Raw genomic sequence first — 21,003 nt, forward strand, 5'->3', positions numbered from 1 at the left:
AGAAAATATTTTCCCACCACAACCCAGTCTGAGGATTATTTTCAATACACAAAGTTCTAAAAATCAGGTACTCTTTAAACATCAATGAGATAGTCAATGAAAACAGTGAGATTATTATTAAATGCTTAACAAAAGCTGCTTTTTTCTGAACTTTCTTGCTATTCAGTGAACATCTTCACCAAAAAGTGTCATTTATATTTTTGAAATGTGTTTACAAACACAGCTTTGTTTCACAAAATTCAAAAATACAAAGCCTTCATTCAAATCATAAAAATACTAATTATCTCATCTTAGATTCACTGAATAAATGCAAACTTGCTCCTCTCACAGGGACCAAAGGGGCACTTTCAGAAAACTAAAAATCAACCTCAAGTCTGTAAAGTGGCATCTCAGAAATCTGCAGGTTTTAATAGCAATTAAAGTTACTGTTTGAAATAAAAAACCACTCTTATTAGACTACACAAGAAAACATATTCTATACATCTTAGAGGTAGGCTATTCCAGAAGTGAGACATAGAAAAAGAGCATTCTAGCAGCCAGTATCTCAGATAAAGTGGCCTTAAGTCAGTGAAAAGCTTACAATGGAGAATTTTTTGTTCTGAGTTAGATTACCGAGAGGAGAATTTTTATCATCTTTATCACGTATCTCTAGCTTGATACAGCCCTAGATCTCTCCTGACAAGACTCCTTAACCTCCAACCGATGTTTCCCTCAAAATAAGATTTTTCCAAATTCCACATACAAGGATAACATTTTAGCTCCGAATTACATCAGAGTGGTCAACTCAATTCCGAGTTTTAAAAAAGAAAAGGATAAAAGATACCATTGCCAAAGACATCATGTCTAGATCTGCAACTTAACTTCAAAATATGAAGACAACATATTTTCTACAGTTGACAGCTTTGGCCCAAAAATCTCAAACCGAAAAAAAAATCTCAAACTGAAGATGATTTAGAAGCATTAAGTAAAAGATGGTAGCTAAATTTTCTATCACAAATTAAGCAGATGAATGGACTCAGTTCCACTATATAAGATCATCTTTTTCTGCTGTTAAGGATGTTTCCCCACATCTACTACAATGCAGGATCATACAATCTCTCTTCCATGACTCAACCCAATTGGCAAAAACCAGGGTTGTTTTAGGAAAAGTATCACTTCCAAAGTTTTGGCCATCTACCAGTTTCCACACTGTGGTAAAATGGTTCCTGTGGCCCTCATACAACAGAGCCCCTCTACCCAATCAATCCCAGAATCAGACCAGCCTTTCTTCTCCACAGTTTGACATTACTAAACAACAAAAGTGACACACACCTTGTGAAAAGAAAACACTATGAAAGTATCACTTCTCTTTGCTTTTCAGAGCCAGGGCTGGCTGTGGTTCAGTACAGGCAGCTGCATTCACATATAACCTCAATGGCTTTACCACTTGGCCACTTCCTGCTCATCCCTGATGTTTAAATGTGAGGTCCTGGATGAGCTAAGATCTTTTCAGAAGACATAAGAAAACAGGTGGAACATTCTAATAAATGAACACCTCAGGTCTCCAATCAGCTAATCCACACAAGTTCAGTGCTTCCTTAAAGCCTCACCATGCAGCTGATGCTAGGAAAGAAAAACGCAACTTAGGAAATTTAATTTAGGGAATTTATTCTTTCTTTTCACCAACCTATCATACATCCCCAAGCCTAAAAATAGTCAATCACCAGGTGTTCACTGACCTCAAAGCAAGGTCCTCTGCAGAAATACAAGTATAAAACGCTATCTTTGCTTTCAGGGAGCTTATAATCTGGCTAATATACAAAGAATTTTTTAAAATAGGAGAGTATTTCAAAGAATTTTAGGGTTCAAAAGAACTCAGAGGTCACTGAGTCCAACTCCTACAAACAGAAATCCTTTGTTTAATATGCAACAGAAGCAGGTTTCAGTCTTCTTTTAAACTTACAGGGTTAGACTCATGAGATTGTTCAGCTACAATAACTAGTTGGACTCAAAACCTACTGGTCATAACTGCCATGTGGCCTTAGCTTTGCCTTCAGGAGCAAAAAAGAACCAGTACTTTCCTTTACCCAAGAGTCTTTAAAATACCCAGAAGCCACATTTGTACAAAATCATGACTTCAAATGGCTGGAAAAGATTTCATAAAGGAAAGGGGATTCAAATGGCACAAGAAAGGCAAGAAGGTATTCCAGTTTGGGAGAAAAAAATAACTAGAGGCAGAAGGTCAGTAAGGAGACCAGTGTGACTGAACCACACAATTCAGACAGGGAAGCAGTGAGTGTAAAACTGGCCCAGGTAAGTTCCTACTACATTATTAAAGAACTTAAATACCAAGGTGAGACTTTGGGTTGTTTTGATAGCCAACAGGGAACAAATGTAGACTCTGAGACAAATCACAGGAAGAAGATGTTTTATTAACATGAGAAGGATTGTGTTATGGACTAAACGTTTGTGTTTCCCCAAAATTCATCTACTGAACCCAGTATTTGGAGGCAAGTCCTTTGGGAGGTAATCAGGGTTAGATGAGGTCATAAGGGTGGGGCCTGTTGGGGGGTTAGTGCCCTTATAGAAAGACATATCAGAGACTTTTCTCTCCCTCCACCCCCTCTTGCACACACACTGAGGAAAGGCTATGTGAGAACGCAGCAAGAAGACAGCCACATGCAAGCCAGGAAGAGCTGACACCAGAACCCAACCATGCTAGTACCCTGATCTCAGACTTCCAGGCTCCAGAACTGCTGGAAAATAAAGTGCTGTTGTTTAAGCCATCCCGTCTGTAGTACTTTGTTATGGCAGCCTGAACAGACTAAGACAGACTGGAAAAGAGAGCAACTGGAAGCAAGGAGCCCAAAAAGGGTACTATAATGTCTAGTATTGAAGGAACAGTCTACAGAGGTGGCTGCAGAAATGCAGAAGCCATCAATTACCTATGAAAGAATAAGCTACTTCACCTGGCCCCAGGGTTCTTAGAAGTTATATTCAGGAACTCTCACTACGCGTTCCCAAGGTCATTGCTCTTTCACCTACCATCTACTCTCACATCAATGCAATTCAATATAGATCTTTCAAGAAAGCATTAGGAATTATTACAATGGGAAACACAGAGACAGACCCCAGAACTTTCTTGACTCCAGTCAAATGACTGTCAAATCATCTTATACCTCTTCTCACCCAAATCTAGTTACTGTCTTAACCCTGAAGAACAATCAACAAATAGCTCATACGGAGCTCACAAGTCCACAGGCCTCCCATCAAAACCACCCCAACAGCCCCACTGGCTCTGGATTCCATGAAGTTTGGATTTGCTGATTTCCTTCTTTAAAATAAACTGAAAAGTTCTAAACAACACAATCCCATAAACACATACATGCAAAGAGTCAGGGAAAACTCCACTATTTCCCAATAAAAGGTAAGCCACGTGTTTTATACACCCAAACAACCACACTAAAAGGATAGGGGCAGTTTTAGGACCTGGAGAAGCCCTTATCTTCCCTAATCACAAAGAACCCAGAAACGAGAGGATCAATAGACAGCCCCAGGCCCTGACACCTTATCATTTACGAATACAACTAAGTCAGCCCTTCTTGCTTCAAGCACAGGCATACAGCAGACAGGAATTCCACTGCATTTCCCAACTTTTCCTCACTCAGGAGTATACCAAGGACACTAGATTCTGTACTTTTAAATCTTTAAAAAGTTAGCTCTTCTTGACGCTAAAATTTTGTTCAGATTACTGCTCATCAAACAAAGCAAAAGCAGACTATTCCTAAGAACTATTCAGCTGTCACATCTACTTAAACTTGGGGTTAACCTTGTCACTACACCAGATCCTCAACAAGCATTTAAAACAACTAAATTGAGAATACAGGACTCAAGGGTACTAATTCTGGGGCTCTATAGTTTGGGATATAATTAACAGAGTTCTAACAGAGAATATGTGTGATTCTTTTACTTTAAATTTCTTTTACTTCACTGCTTTAACTTCTCCCGTCTAACCAAAAGGAGAAAGGACTTGTCTGAAGAATTATGAGATTTTGAGGGTTTCCGACAATAAGGAGTTCCTTATGTTATCATCCCTCTCAATCACATGATTTAATCTTCAATAACTGATTGTCGGAAATGTATGTGTTTTGTATGAATAGTCACTCTCTCCATATATACTTGTGAGCTTACAATCCCTTCAAGAGTTGCTATGCCACCTAACATAACAACACAACTAATATTCATACCGAACCACAAATCTCCACATTTTAGAAGAAATTTCCTTAAAAATTACTTAACTTGATCACTATCACAACCCTTTAAAGCAGTATTTTTATTCTCTTCATTTTAGACATAAGATAAACAGACTCAGAAAAGTTAACATATTGCTGTAGGATCATAAATCTACTAAATGATAAAGCCAACACTGAACCAAAACTGTGTGACTCCAAACCCCTCCTCTTTTCAATACACCACAATGCGTTTGTATCTATTCTCCACCACCTTAAAGTAAACAAATATTCTACAGAGACCAATAAAAAACAACAGTGCATCAGTACGCACTCTCTCAAATACCTACTGATGCTCTTCAACAAAATCCAAGTCCAATCCAAACACAAAATGGACTAATCGGCACCCTCTCAACACTATAAAAGTCAGCATAAGTTTTTTTAATTCACTGAAAGTTCTTTTGCCAAAATTAAATTTTAACAACTTCAAAATATCTTCTATATGTTTAATAACATTTTTAAACTACCCTTGGAATAACTATTTTCATCTGCTTTTACTTGCCTTTATAATTACATAAACACTAAATCCTGAAAAGGGGGAAGTGAAAATAAAGAATTTTCCACACTATGAAGCAACCATTCTTTTCTATGGCCTCAACTAAATAATAGCTGTGACTATTCCAATATCTTACAACTAAGACATTTCATCTTCTTCCCAAGGCACAAAGTCTGATGACAGCTGAACAACAAGAGAAGGCTACACACAAAAAGAATTACACTCTCCTTAAAGACATTTCAGGTTGTAGTTGTTTATATCTAATATCTTGTAATACTAAAAAAAAGTTTTATTTTATTTTGATTATTCTGTTTTCTTTTTAATAAATATAATAAATCCTGAAGCACTTTCTTTTGTAGAATATCAACACTACACCATTTAAGCCTCCTGTTACAACAACAAATTTTAAAGATTTCTAAAGATATTAAATTCCTCCTCAAGACAAACCGTGCCCTGGTGTAGATTGGTATCAGTGCAGGTGCAACTACAACTGATCAGTTTGCTACTTCTGAGGGGCAGTAAGAAACCACAGGCAAATGTATATCACTGTTGATTTCTCTATTTCCTCTGTAAAATGAACAGTTACCAACTTCCTACAAGAATTATGAAGTAAATAGTGTATGATCAAATATTTATGAAGTACTTTTATCACTATTGATTTTTTTGTAAACAATAAGACTCCTCTCCTTCCCCCAATCATTCACTGGGCAAAGTCCTACTGCTATACATACAACTTGTTCAGCAAGCCTGGAGTCAAACTCAGAGTCTGCCCACTGTGGCACTACTCTTAGGCTTGAAAGAAAGGTTATATAAGTATGAGGGCAAGAGAGACCTTGGCTGGATGACCTGTTCTGTGTTCCTACAGCAGAGCATCTCAAACCCCTACAACTTTAAGTCGATTTAATTATTCAACATTGTATCACAGTTCTTGAGACAGTAACACTGGGAACACTACAGGGAACAGGTTTGCAGGCAACCAGAAAAGTCAGAATGGCCAACTGGCCTGCCTCTCAAAGCAGATACACAACAGGTTAGTTTATTAACACATCCACTTCATTGCTACTTTCACAGTTTATATTAAACAGTAGTGGGACTGAGCCAACAAGAGGCTCCTAGAAAATTTCATAGACTCATTAGAATCACAATTTATTTTTAATGAAGATGCTTTTAACGCATATATTGCAGGAATAAACATCATGCTACTAATCTATGAAAACTTTTAACTGATGTAAAAGAAGAGAATAAAATTACTAGTTTTGTTCTCTGTGCCCTATGAAACCAAACCTTAGCTCCTCGTTTTATACATGAAGATGACTTGGTAGGATTCTTTTCTCTGTTTGTTTTCAGGCAACAGTTAAGATCGGGTATGATCAGGGTTGAAGCTTCCTTTTGGAAGTGATCATGTAAATTTTAGTTTTATAAATAGATGATTATTTTCATTTGGTTTTATATATATAAACATATAAATATATCTCCTGTCCACACCCTGAAAATTGCCATGCAAACAGACCATGGAAATATCAGTACACTCCTTGGCCCAAAAGATGAAAAAGCTTATCCCTCCTGAAAATAGAAACTGACTGCCTAAATCAATGTATTGGGCAAACTACTCAAAGCACAAAATTCAGCCTGTAACACCTACATTCCAAGAAGAATTTTCTTTATAATAACCAGTTTACCACAATTTTTTTCTTTATTTAAAATAATAAAGTCTCTAGTCTAGACTTTTAGTCCAAAAAAGAAATTCACATTTTGAGTTGAAAACACTATCTGGGAGTCAGACAGACACAAACACACACACAAAGAGAGAGGTCTAAAATACCTTTTTGGAAATCCATGGGGCCAGGTGGGTTTTGGAATCCAGTTTTTCAGATTTTAGAAAAGAAATATAAGTGTATATACCATATGTTACAAATCACCTGCAACACCTGGTAACCATCCAGTAACTAGGAAAATAGAGAATGTCAATGGCCTCCCTTCAGATAAGATCAGATTGTGCCACTAAAACAGTTTATGCTGAATTTAAAGGAAAAATTTTGACTCAGATCTTTTTGGATTTCAAAATTGCAGATCAGGGATTGTGGACCTTTGGCAGGTAATAGGTGGTCTTAATATATTAATACAAACTATGCTATCACCTAGAATAACAAGAACTAGCTGATGCTTAGGTAAGAGACAGGGTATTTAGTATAGTCTTGACATGGCTCTAATTTTACTTGCCTAGTTGGAAAGGCATAATCAACTCAAGCTGTCTGTAAGTTAACACCAAGAGATTCAACGTGAAACAACTTTCCCTTTTGACTTTATTCCAAATTGAGACAAATACTGAAAAACATTTTCCAAAACCTTAGCAGGTCAGTGCCAAGCAGATAGGCAATGGGTCTCTGACTAGATGACAAAGTCAGCCAGATATAGTAGGGCTTCCAAAATAGTAAAAACCTAAGAGGATCTGCTAACTCAGGAGAACTCAGATTTTCATCCCTGGTCTATAAATGCCTATACAAACTCAGATTCTCTAGGCTACCTTGTAGCCAAATCATATTTCGCCACAAGTTCAAAGTGAGTCTAGCATTTTTTCCTCTCCAGTGGCAAAGTAAACCTTTTATTTATTCCCAAGAACCTCAAAACAAGATCTGCCTCCAGGACTGAGAAGCTTGATGACTGTAGTTCCCTCCTAGAAGGGATCCCTGTGTTGCTCCACCACCACTCACAACTCCTACTGAGAGCAGCAGCCCATGTGCTCACTGTTTGAGTTGTGTGATCATATGAAGTTCAACCTGCATTCTCTACATTAACCACCAATGAAGTGGTGGAATAGTAATCATGAGTTGATCCCGCTCATTTTAAAACCTCACAATGGCTTACTAGTAAAACCATCAGAAGAAAAACCAACAACTTTTGAGCAAGGCTACCTCCAGAGAGACTTTCTTTGGGTAACTGAAATAATCTTTCAAATGCAGAGAACCCTCAGTTCAAATTGAGGCACTTTCTAACACCTAAAACAGATGTGAAATAATGACATCTTGGACCAATTTTCTCCATTTTTAATAACCAAAAATATGGTAAAGTATGGTTATTTAAAAACAAAAGGCAATATTTTCTGTCCTGCACCTTATCTCAAATTGTTTTATTATTTTATTTTGAAGGTTTCATCCCTGAGTCACTATCCAATACAATAAAAATTAGTAACCAATCCCTAATCTGTTTTCATTTCTGTGTGATCTTTAAGTCCCCAATCAGCTTCTAGTAGCTTCGGTGACTCACCATGGTCTTTATGAGAGCACATTTTTAACCTGGAACAAATGAGAGCACATTTTAAACATGTAACAAAAAACCAAAGCGCTCTCTCTAAAAATATACATTTTCTTCTCAGGTCACAGGTATGTTAGAAATTACAGGACGATCTGGCCGGAAACAGAAAATAGAGGTTCCAACCACAGTGACATTAGTAACAAATCTCTCTGTGCTTCAGTTTGTGGAATAACAATATCCTCCCTACCAAAACCATTTTTCCCTCCAACGTAATGATACCTTTCATAGACCTCTGTGGGAGCAAGAAAAGATGTAGGAATAGATAGAGACAGCTGAAGAATATGCTGCAGAGCTGGGCTTCTCCCTAAGGAAAGGATAGCCTAGGCCTGCATCCCACTCCACCTGGCCCCTAACCCCAAAGATACAAAGCAAAACAGGAAGACAACAATGCCTTACACTAAACACGATACTTCTTCCTAGAACTTCAGTTTTACTCAATGATTAATTAAAACATATCTATATTGCAACAAATAGTGTTGTGCTAGGGAGCAGAAAGCAAAATGCACATGAATTTTTAAGATAAGATTTCTTCTGCTCACTTGCGATGTGTTGCTTCAGGCTACCAGGGGAGTTTATGTTCGTTCTCTTCCGCCATTAAGAAAAAAGTGGAGAAGCTCTACCCTAGAGACTCTTAACATTCTCTCCAACCTGTCTCCCAGCTATTCTATCCTCTCAGGTCACGTTAATTTTTATTATATTTATTTATATAGACTACACCTCATTCCAGAAAGAATCTCGAGTAGCTAGAGAGAGAATATGAAGAAAATACTACATCCAAATGGCAATGCCTAAACATGGGAGAGGGTTTTCAAAAGGTGTACACAATTCTGTTCACCACTCTGCACTATACAGTATCTAGTCTACAAAATAACAGCATTAAGAAGAAATCAACTACAAAAAAAAAGGTAGGGTTCTTAGGTACCTGATGACCTATCAAAACTACTCTTCTGCCTGATTTCTTCTTAGACTTTTAACAATATACATAATTTCATGACACTAAAAAGCAACTTCGATTAGCTGCCCTTGGGGCATGTCCTCACCCTCCCCACCAGCACCACAAAACATCTCATTTTATCCAAAGTAAAATGAGATATGCTCATAAATTGCTTAGCATAGTGCCTAGCATATAATAGTTCAATAAACACTGGCTATAATACCAGTTATATTACTATTAATAACAATTATTATCATGACTATTACTTAAGAGGGCACCACAACAATAATGGCAGCTACCATTTTTGAAGCTGCTATGTGGCAGGCAATATTTAGAGATAATCTTATCTGATCCTCACAAGGATTCTGAAAGTAGGCATTATTATCCACTTTTCACAAAGGAGAAAACTATGCTCAGATCATTTAAATGACTTACCTAGGGCCACCCAGCTAATAAGTCACAAAGCACTGATTCCAATCCAGTTGGAATTGGCTCCTGAGCCCAATTCTTCCCACTACACACACTGCCTCTGTTACAAAAAGTCAAGAACTCAAGGGCTCTCTCACTGATAGACTCCAATTAGAGTCCACTCTATTTCAATAAGCACAAGTCAAAGAATGACAAGAATTCCTGCCAGTCACTGTACAACCCATTTAAATACAAGACAAATCTGCACCAAATGTCACCATACACTCTGTTCACATACTAACAAAAATTATTTTTACATTAAATAATCAACCAAAGTCACTAATTTTATACACCTAACTCCACCATTAACGTCAATCCTTGGCCCGATAATTTATCTCTCTTTGAGTTCATCTCCCTAAGGGTATTCACTCACTCACTTAGCTTTAATTATAACTTGTAGGCACAAAAAACAAAATCCACATGTCGTATCCAAAGGAAATTGAAGTGTGGATAAAAAAGCATGTATGTACAAAAAGGTGCTCAGTATCACATTTTCTTATAATAACAAAAAGCAAATTAACAAACAAAACCCCTAAATATCAAGCAGTATGAGAGCTGATTTGATGAGTTATGTTATATCCATCCATGTAATATCCTACAATTTTAAACCAAGTTTATAAAGAATCATTAAGAACACGAGAAGATGCTCATGATATTAAGTGAAATAAAAAATCAGAACATAAAATGAAAACATCACTAAGCTCTCAACTTTGCAAACACAGGACCAACAAGAAAAGACTAAGAGGAAATAAATCAAAACATAATTTTCTCTAGAAAGGGAAATAAGGGGTGTTTTTCCCCCTTGTTGTTTTTTCTATTCTCCAATTTCTTTTCAACAATGACTACATATTAATTTTATAGGCAGAAAAGAGTTCTTTTTTGTTTTTACCAACATCTTTAACTCATCTCCCAGCACTCTTCTCTCATAAATCCCCAAATTAGCCATAAGAGTCCCAAGTCAGGTGAAATTTAAAATGCTCAAAAGAATTCAGCATCTCCCAGCACTACCATCCTCCAATTATGCCAGAACTGCAACCTTAAGTTATTTCTCTTACCTAGAGAAATCCAGTTCTTCAAATTTTGCCAATCCTTTATTCTGGTAGTTTTCCTTCCTACTTCATACCAAGTCCAAACCTTCACCAGCTCATCCCTGGATTAGCACAATGGCCTCCTGAATACATGCTTTCCTTATTCTATTGCCTCACCATTAACAATTCATTTCACCACAGCTAACCATGTGCCGGGCGCTGTTTTTGCAGCCTTACCATGTTAATTCAGTTAACATTCAAAACGATTCTACGAGGATAGCTACTACTATTAGTCCTATTTTACAGATTAAGAAACAGGAGCACAAAAAAGTTAAGTAATTTACCCCAGATCATCCAGCTAATAAGTAGCAATGATTGGATTTGAACCCATGTAGTCTGGCTCCAGATAACAGTACATAAACATGAGCTCCTCCAGGAGTGCAGAAGTGGTGATCAATTAAAAACAGCTTCTGTTTCCCTGAATTGTAGAGGCCCTTGGAGCAAGCCAAATTCCCACTTCTGGGTCTCTTTTCAAACTATTCCACATTGTGGAGGCCAGTTCTTCTCTTCCCTAATTCATTTTCCATATCTCCTTCAAAAGTCAAGTCTAAATTCAACATCTCTGAGTTGTTCTTAAGCCAGTTGCCTGACTCCTCAGCATACTGTTATTCTTATGGACTCAATTTAAACTACATTAATGCACAATTGTTGACATTTTTATGTTATAGAAGTTTATCTACCTCACAATTTTACATATTATCTTCCTATCTACAAGTGAAATGCCTCCACTTTTTTTGGTCTATGTCCTTCTCCATTTTACTTCTTCCTAAAAGCTACCAGAATAGCAGGCTGCACAAAGTAGATACTAAATGATTAACTGATAAATCTGAGATAAATATGGCTCAACTACTTAACAAAGCAGAAAGTCATTCTTCAGTCCTTTTAACTGACATATTTAAATGTTTGTCGTCCTCTTATTTTATTACCTAAACACAAAAGCATTTAGATTTGGAATTTCAACATTCCCATCCAAAAAAATATAATCAAGTGATACCAAAAAGCAGTCCTATTAAATGATTAAAAAAAAAGGTATCCCACACACTGTCCAGAAATAGCCTTTCTTTTTTGAGGAGACCCTTTCTAACAGTGTTACTTTACTCTCTTATGGCAAGAGTTATCCCAGTCTTCGACAACACTAAGCAGGCAGCGACATACCAGGCATGATTACCGATTGTTCAGGAACAGAAAAGACTACCTGGCTTTAATAAGAGATTATTCTAAATGGCACCATTAAATCTAAAAATATGAAAACAACTGTGTTTAAGGTCGAGTATCTTCATCTTCCTATTCCAAGAGATTTTAAAAAACTCAAAGAAAACGATATGCCAAAGGATAGCCTAAAAGAAAGTTGAATTTGTATTCAAATTGTTAATGAAAACAGATACAAATAATAATTAATTATAGGTATGTCTCACTGTATATAATAAACAAGTCTCTAAAATATTGTGACCTAATCAAATTGTTTTTCAAATCCATTATAAGCCATGACTACTTAAAGGAAGACTACAAGAACTGTTCTGAAAAGCACACAATACTCATGGTTATGATCTTGTCTCTGATTTTCCTGTTTTCCAAGTTTCTGTTTTCATGTACAGATCTTCCGTAAAAGACACTTTCGCTACTTAACTTTTACCCTGAATAAGCCACTTAAGAGCAGACCATATTTATCCTAAAACATGGTATTTTTCCTCACATGCCTGCTGACTCTGCAGTTACTCTCATTCATCACTACGGCTTGCCAGAAGCAAATGTTTAACATGGTTCAGTTACTCAAATAACTCTACTAAATATGAACAAGTGTGTTTTACTACACATTATAGTTGTTATAAATTTCAATGCGGATGGCTACACAATATGAACTACACCCTAGTCACAACCTTAAAATACCTTAAATGAGAAGGCCAAATCTAGTTTCCCCTCTATTTAAAATTACCATTCCTACTTATATGGCAGTTCAATTAACAAGCACATTGGTAAACTTTTGGTTTTCTTTCTTGATCAATTCAAATAACGCTAAGGCAAGTGGAAAAGGTTATGCCATATTTAATAGGGTGAGTAGGTATTTACTAATCTTCCCATGGATTTTTTTTTTTTCATTACTTGAGAAGTAGATGCAGTTATAAAAGGGAAATACCAGAAATCCTTGTGGTGATGGAATTGTTTTTGCATCTTGACTGTATCACTGTCAATAACCTGGCTGTGATATTGTACTACAGTTTTGCAAGATGTTACCATTATGGGAAACTTGGCAAAGTGTACATGGGATCTCTGTACTGTTTCTTACAACTGCATATGAATCCACAACTATCTCAAAACAAAAAGTTTAATTAAAAAAGTTACTTAAGAGCAATTTAATGAGAATTCATTTTTCTGGCCCTATATCAATATTTTTAAAAAGGCTATACATACATACGAAAAATTTCTCCCCTCAAAAATTGACCTGTAACCAAAGAATGAAAAACTGTACTCCTTTTAAAAATTAAGAGCTGGAAAACAGTTCTTACAATTATTTCCAAAAATCTTGGGAAAGAAGAAATCTATAGTGTTACAAAAGTCTGATTTCAATAAGGAAAAGTAAAGCTTTACTGGCCAGTTAAAATAACTTTCTAGACAGAAATATCAGAGACAGACAGACTTAACATATACAGATGGTTTACAAAATAAATATATCCCACTCCCTTCCAACATCTCATTACTTGGATTCAAAAACTAACAAAGAAAACTTTTCAGATATCACGTAAACATCTAAACTACTAAAAATTAAACCTGATATCACAGTTTAGTTCTATACACTCAAACCCTGAAGCTGGAGGGGACATTTGAACACCAGAACTATTTCCATGTTGTCAATCCTTTCAACAAGCTTTCCTTGTACACACTGCCCTAACACAGTGCCTCACCTTTGACTCCTACACACAGAAAAGCCTCTCTCAAGGTCACTGTAAGAACATCCCACACACTATCATCCCAAGCAGACAAATTCAGTCTTATCATAATATAAAGAAAATTAACAACTTGAGAGAGAAATGGCATTATAACAGATTCTTCAAGACAAATAAGTAATAATAAATACACGTTCATCTTTTCCATAGTGACTTTTGATGAAGTGTCAGCTATCCTACGAGTTATTTGTTTTGCTTTAAGAATACAATAAAAAAACGACAATGCACTATGGCATATATTGTATGCTTTCAGGTAAAAGAATTCTAAAACTGTTACATATTATTTCTCAAAAAAGCCCACTGTGAAGTCATCCTCAAAAAGGACAACTAATCAAGAAAGGAAACTATATTGAACAATTATAGTTTTCATGAGGAAAAAAGGCTGGGATTTTACAAATGCTACTCCAAAGACAAGAAAACTCTAATCTTTAAGTCAGCTCTTCAGAAGAAAAGTCAGATCTTTAGCTCCTTACATGCTGCAAATAAACAGGCATTAGAACATATTACATACCCTTTGAAATCAGGACAGATTATTCAAATATCAATAAAGTATGCAAATAAAGTAATATTGTATATCAATTTCTTTTAGACATTTCCTTTAAGATAAGAAACGGCTATAAGAAAACTGTGTCTACCAGTATACTTTGATAGACAACAATCACTTAAGCCAATTTCCCTTCCTCAAAACTTGAAATGATTCACTAATGATTAAATATCATAGCTCTTTCTAAAGTATAATTTCTTCCTGGAATTTAAAATAAATCACACAGATAAATATTACTATGTCCACTGAATACAGCTGTTTAAGTTCAAACTTTCAAAGGATAAATAACAAATCAGGTTTAAAACTAAAAATTTCCTACTCCAAAGAATCAAACACTATGAGCACTTCTACAATGTACAAAAATAATTTTTTTCTTTGTATAATGCAGGCTACAGAAAGAAGGGCCCACAACTGCTCCAATGCCCTGCTTGTAACACACACCAAGTTCACACATACTTTTTAATTTCACAGACTACTTAAATCATACCTTCTTAAATTTTAAAAAGTGAAAAAAAAATAATTGCCCTTATTCTAAAAACAGAAAGTATTTCTAATAGCAAGTTTCTGAAGTTCCTGTCCTTGATATCAATGAATGTCAGTTAAATATATGTTCCACAATTCAAGCTGGAACTAACAGCCTGAAACAGCAATATCACTACTCATTTAATGAAATATGCTAAGCATCTACTATGTATTGTATGAGACAAAGTAAATTTGAAAGTTCCTGAGAATGAATTATTAGTTGCAAAAATTGAGATGTACTCAAAACAGCAGTAAAGAAAGGGAACACAACCTCCTTCTATATTAACCAATAATTTTCTTCCTTCTCTCTCAAAAAAGTAACAATTTTCAAATGATTGACACTTCTATTTACAAGGAGGTAGGAAAAGAGTTGGGGTTTGGCTGACATTTTATGACACCCTTTTGTTTAAGGATAATATTAGCCTTTAGGATATTTAAAATCCAAAATGCTTTTATTTTACTTATTTGAGGTGTTAAACAACATACTATATTTTCCCCATACACTGCAATTTCATTATTAACAATGTATTTTGGTAAATTAAATTAGTATATGATTTTTAAATAGAGACATTTTTTAAACACAAAGTGGTATAAGTGTTACATTGGTTATAAAATTAACCTCTTTTCTGATGTTTTGCTCTTACAATATCTTAAGAAATCAACTATCATTTTACTAGGAGAAATAAGCAGCACTAGTCAAAGAGGAATTACTGAGTTTCAGCCCAGAGATTTGACAGCTGATTTTCTTAAGATGATGCTGTCCTGGCTTTAATTTTTTTTCATCTGTCAGCACTAAGGAATATATTTAAGTTAAAAGAAAATTATAGCTTTTGTACACTAGAATGGACCTTGCTTCTGGAATGTTTATTTTTTTAAATCATGAGTTTAAATAAGTTAGGAAAACAAAAAAAATGCATATTTTAAACATATGAGATAAATGTTAATAATGCAGCATAGTAATTATAAATATACAGAAAGTAAATTTGAAGATGCCAGCACGAGTGTTGGAACAGGAATCTAATTGAAACTACTCTAAACATTTTTCTAATATAATCTGATCGTAGGACAGAAATCAGTCATCTAAAAAGTGTCATTTGAAAACAAATCTTTCCATTCATTTACCTGTAACATTTATTCCATTATTTTAAATACTGTCCACAAAATTGTTAATCTGCTGTACACTTTCAAGGGAACGGCCATCTTTTAAAATAAATAAGTCTCACTGATTATGGCTTGACTCAATTCTACTTTTCACATACACATATTAAATAATATTATTTTACCAGTTCTTTAGAACCCAAGGGTTTAATAATGCTAATGGGTAGAAATTTTAGCAAAATTTAAAAATACACATATTTAAATAAACATTTTTAAAAAAAGACCACACATGGACCACAGACATTTTCTTCTGGTACTTTTCTAAATACAGAGACATAATATAATCCCTTGTACTCAAACAAGACAATTTTCACCTTAAAAATTCACAGAATAGAGAACAACTTTAAATCCATATTGAAATGCTTATAGAAATGTTAACGGATCCTTAGAGCGACAGCCCTCATTTAGGGCTTGTTTTTGTTTATAATTTTAACTGGACACTCAAGAATGGCATGAAGAAAGATATTAAGATACTTTATATTTTCCTACTAAAATGTATCACAACACCAAAATATGAATTTCTTATTTTAGACATCATCTTACCCGATCCACTGAACTGACTGCTTCCCAATGTCGTTGGTCTGGTTTTCCCACTATTAACAGGTGGGGAAAACATCTGCAAAATAACCCAAACGTGTCTGTTAATCCTGAAATTCTTCTAGACTCTCTGCAAACAAAAGTTCACCTAGAGTCATCAGTTAGTTACCATATTTCATACAGAAGTTAAAATATAATTGGAGATATATATTCAGACCCAGAAAGGCAGATACACTGAATGATACTGGATTTGCTAACACTACTGAATTACATTCTGTTCTGAAAAACCCAGTCACTTACATGAGAGATTCTAAGATTATTAAGTTTAAACGGTAAATTTTTGTGCATGATCTTCACTTTGGAACTGAAATCTCATTACATTTACATTACAATTTAATAAACACAGACAGAATCATATCCAATGAAACCACCACATACAATAAGGATCCATTATAACACAGTTTTATAAAGTAGGTATTGGTCCTGCCTGCTAAGAGCAGTTAATAAAGGAATTCAATCCATTAGGAATAAGGGCAGTAGGTGCTTTGGTTTCTGCTGATATTTTTAAGTCACTCAATTATTTCCCACGTTAAAAAATTTAAAAATATATACACACAGATGTATTCTTTACATATATACCTACACATAAGTATATATTTATCTTAAAAATGCTCAACCCAAAAAGGCTAGAAACTCTAGCCCCTGACTGGCTTTCTTCTAACTGACGTCTTTCAGGTACCATAAATTGTATCCCATTTTGGGGAGGGAAACGGTTAGGAGTTTCGAAGAAAAAATAATTTTCCTTTTTCATATGAAGTTCAAAATCCCTAATAATCATCAGGGTCAGAGGGTGACTCAACCGAAGCTCATGATTACATTATACTCCTTTTAACTGGTTAAATCAAATGACCCCTCCGGCATAAAAGTTTTAAATCTGCAAGTCTAGACATTACATCAAAGTTCAGGTGTCCAACTTGGGGGAGCTGGACTCCAGCCCTGAGAACTACCGCTCAAAGCAGATGGAGTTCACGCTGCCTAGTCTCCACGTCGCTTCCCCCCACCCCTTTCTTCCCTTTTTTTTTTTTTTCTTCAGTAAACCTCAGCAGAACCCCAAGATGCCGTGGAAAGCTCTCATACCGCACTGAAGTCCAGCAGGTCGCTCAGCTCCTTGTCGGTCCCTATAGCGGCCATGCGCTGCTGTTGGGGATTCATCTTCGGCCACTTCTAGCAGGTCCTAAGACAGAGGAAACAGGCTCAGCCAGAGACCACCGAGGCCCCAAGGGCGGGAGGGGATGGAGAGGGGCGCAGGGAGAGAGGAAGAGCGCCGGGCTGACTTCTAACACTCCCCTCGTTCCCACCGCCGCGCGGGCAGGGGGCAGGAGAGCCCGGCGCCCGCGCCGGCTCTGCGAATCCACGCGTTCCTCCTCGGCGCGGCCCGGGAGCGACGCGGCGGCTCCCGCAACTCGCCGCGGCTCCCGCAAGTTTCCGAGCCCGACCCTGCTCCCTCCGGCGCCCCCTCCCCCGCCGCCGCCGGGGGCTGGGCGCGCTGGGCCGAGCCGGCGGGGGTCTCGAGGGGCGGGGTGAGGGGCGATGGGGCATCCAGCGAGCGGAGCGGAGCGGAGCGGCGGCGAGGGGCGATGCGAAGTGACTCACCGGCTCGGCAACAATAGAACTGACAAGTTGCAGGGAACGCGCCGCTCGCAGGCCCGCGGCCGCGGCCGCCGCCGCCCGGACGTCCCCGGCGGACCCGGGGGGTCGGAAAGCACCCTCCGCGCGTCCGAGGGGCGTTTGGAAAAAGAAAACAGAAACCCCGACAACTAGTCTCGCTCTCGCCCCGCGTCCTCCTCCCCGGGCTCGGCCTCCTCCCACTTTTGCTGCCCTGCCCGCGGCCGGCCGGCACCGAACCAGCCGAACAATGAGCCCGGCGCGGCGGCCGAGGCAGCCCGCTCTCCCGCGCTCCCGGAGCCCGAGCCGAGCGCGGAGCGTGGCGCGCAGGCCGAGCGCGCCGCCCGCGGGCCTCGCCGCCCGCGACTCTCGCCTCCGCCCCCACTCCGCTCCCCAACTTGGAGGGGACCCCGGGCTCGCCTCCGTACAAAGGGGCGCGGGCCGGGGGCGTCTGTGCCCCGGCAGGGAGGCGGCGGCGCCCTGCAGCCCCCAGCCCCGCCGCGGCGTCCCCCTCCCGTTCGCCTGCCCGCAATTACCTGCCACCCCGTCTCCGCATCCAACCACCCCGATTAAAGTTCACTTTGGCCGGGAGAGCGGGCTCGGGCTTCCCCTTGCACCGCCCGGCGGTTCGGCTCACTTTGCCCCGCGCGAGCTCTCGGATCCGGGCGGGGCAGGCGGCTCTCGGGCCTGGCCGCCCCTTCCTCCCGGGGCGGGCTGGCGGTCCCCCCGAATAGAACTTGTGGGTCTCCTCAGGCGGACATTTTTTTCGCTGAGGCGGCCTCAGCACCGCGCTCGGCTCGGCTCCGGATCCCTCCGCGCCGGGAAGAGCCCCGAGTTAACCCCTTCGGCCCCGGCCCGCTCCCGCCGCCTGCGCCGAGGAAGTGGGGCCGGCGGAGGGGGCGGGGAGGAGCCGGCGCGAACGGGGAGGGGCCGCCGCGCGGCCGGTGGACAAAGCCCGCGGTGGGGTGAGGCGGGCCGGAGTCGGGCCGGCGGGGAGGGGCGGGCGACGCTCGCAGACACCCCGCGAGGCAGGGCCCGGCCGCCCGCCGAGAACGCCTCGTCCGGGCCCCCGGGATCCGGGCGGCGGGCACTGAGGCGCGGCTTGGCCGGCTCCTGCCTCAGGCCGCGAAGCGAAGCGGCGGAGACGCAGCTGCAGACGCATCTGGATCGGCTGCCCGGGCCGCCCGGCCCGAAGCCGCAGAGCCCTGAAGGCTGCCGTTTCCGAGCCAGCCGCGCTGGACGCCGGCCGCCGCGTTCGGCCGGGACCGGAGGCTCCAGTCCCCGAGGCCGCGCAGCGCTCGGCGTGCGCGGGGAAGGGAGGCCCGGCCGCCTGGGTCCGCTCTGGGCGTAGGGGCGGTTGGTCAAATGCGTGGCTGAGCGGAACGCAGAAGGAGCACACCCCCCCCACAAATCACGCCAAGCAGCGTGGGCTTCAGGTTCCCAAACACTCCACTCACTCAAGCCCCCACGTCTACAACCACCTCATCCCACCCGAATCCCATTCGGGGCCACCGAATTGCACAGCGGGACCAGTCCTTGGAAATGGATCAAGCCGGTCCCTTCACTTTACAGAGACGGCCCAGGGAGGTTCTGTCGCACAGCCACCGTCTTGGAGCAAGTTCTGAACTTGGCCTGAAGAAGCACCACACGGAGGAGAAGGAAGGAAGACAAAATAACTAAACCTCAATTTCTTTTAAATTGGAGATAGAAGTAAGGTTTCCTCGAATGGCAACTCGTGTTTTGACTCTTGGTAGTGAGTGCAGTAAGGACGAGGCAGAAGAAACACTGTGAGGAAAGAAGGCACATCGAAAGTAACAAATTAAAGGAAGCAGCCAGTGCCTTGAAGACAACAGCACGGCAAGAAGAAGCCGTTAGAGCCCAGACTTGCATGGAAACAAGAAGGTAGATTCAGCTGCAAATTTGCAGTTATTGTACTTTATTACCCCCGGAGCTGTCCAGCGGGAGGAGGCGATTGTAGCTTGGGGATAGGGGTTTCCATGATGTCAATGGCTACGCCCTGGACCTTATGCCACATACTGTGTGCCTCCCCAGTATCCACTGCCCCTTATCTAGGTGAACACTCCCTGTTCTTAGCATCACATCTCTGCCCTGGCTGCCTGCTGGAGCCTGTGCTTCCAATATAAGCAAATTAGCATAATTCCAACCTAAATAAATCAGCATAGTGCCATTCCCTGCTACACTTATTGGTTGGCAATGGGCATGACAAAATTTGGGCCAGTGAAAGGAGCAATTTGCTCAGGGCTTTTGGGAAAGTTTTCGTTCGTTTGTTTCATATTCCAAGAGAGCTTCAAAGGCAACCTCCTCTAGAAAGAAGCACATACTCAAAAAATCAAGGAGCATAAAAACAACCAAAAAAAATTGAAGGAATATCACCAGCATGTTGTGCAGGAAAAAAAAAAAAGTCAAGGAGCCCCTGGACTGTGGGCAGCCATCTTGCAACCACAGGGCCAAGTAGGTTAAAATAAACCAAACGTGGAGAAAGGGTAGGCAGGAAGACATGTGATCTCTGGTGATTTTTTGTTTTTGTTTTTTTGATGAGGAAGACTGGCCCCGAGCTAACACCTGTGGCAATCTTCCTCTATTCTGTATGTAGGACACCACCACAGCATGGCCTGATGAGCAGTGCATAGGTCCGCACCTCAGATCTGAACCTGTGAAACAAGCCACCGAAGCCGGGCAAGCAAACTTAACACCTATGCCACTGGGGCACCCCCTCTGGTAAGGTTTTTGAGCCTCTGATCAAACAGCTTCTGAACCCAGGTCTGCCTTCATTGATTAAACCAACAGGATTCGAGTTTTCTGCTATTTGTAATCTAGTGTGTTCTAAGCAGTGTAGGCCCAGTAACCATTTTTTGAAGCCAAGACCTAAACATCAGATGGGAAGTCTGACTAGAACTTTTAAGGTGCCGGTCCAGTGATAAGATACTATGGCTCAGTGGTAAAACTGAAGAGAAATCTTGGGAAAAGGAGAAGGCATGTAATTCCATCTGAAGGATTTATGCTAGTTCAAGAGATAAGAGGAGCCATTTTCTTCTCAAGCTTCTCATG

General features: G+C 40.0%; 1 protein-coding gene across 17 annotated transcripts in view; it reads right to left on the reverse strand.

Moving 5' to 3' along the window:
- TCF12 (transcription factor 12) overlaps window positions 1-18,925 on the reverse strand; it is a 348,736-nt gene extending 329,811 nt beyond the window's left edge. For 5 of the 17 annotated variants that reach the window (XM_070579213.1, XM_070579180.1, XM_070579162.1 and 2 more), the window contains exons 1-3: window positions 18,471-18,925; window positions 17,407-17,503; window positions 16,276-16,348 (exon numbers count right to left, since the gene is read on the reverse strand). In XM_070579213.1, the coding sequence (XP_070435314.1) occupies window positions 16,276-16,348; window positions 17,407-17,481 (148 nt within the window). In that variant the 5' untranslated portion in view covers window positions 17,482-17,503; window positions 18,471-18,925. Of the gene's footprint in view, window positions 1-16,275; window positions 16,349-17,406; window positions 17,504-17,922; window positions 18,335-18,470 lie in introns of those variants that run through there. The other 12 variants (XM_070579223.1, XM_070579191.1, XM_070579171.1 and 9 more) reach the window with 8 other exon arrangements.
- Window positions 18,926-21,003: the final 2,078 nt, after the last annotated feature.

Source organism: Equus przewalskii, chromosome 1 (genome assembly GCF_037783145.1).
Source record: "Equus przewalskii isolate Varuska chromosome 1, EquPr2, whole genome shotgun sequence".
Lineage (NCBI taxonomy): Eukaryota > Metazoa > Chordata > Mammalia > Perissodactyla > Equidae > Equus > Equus przewalskii.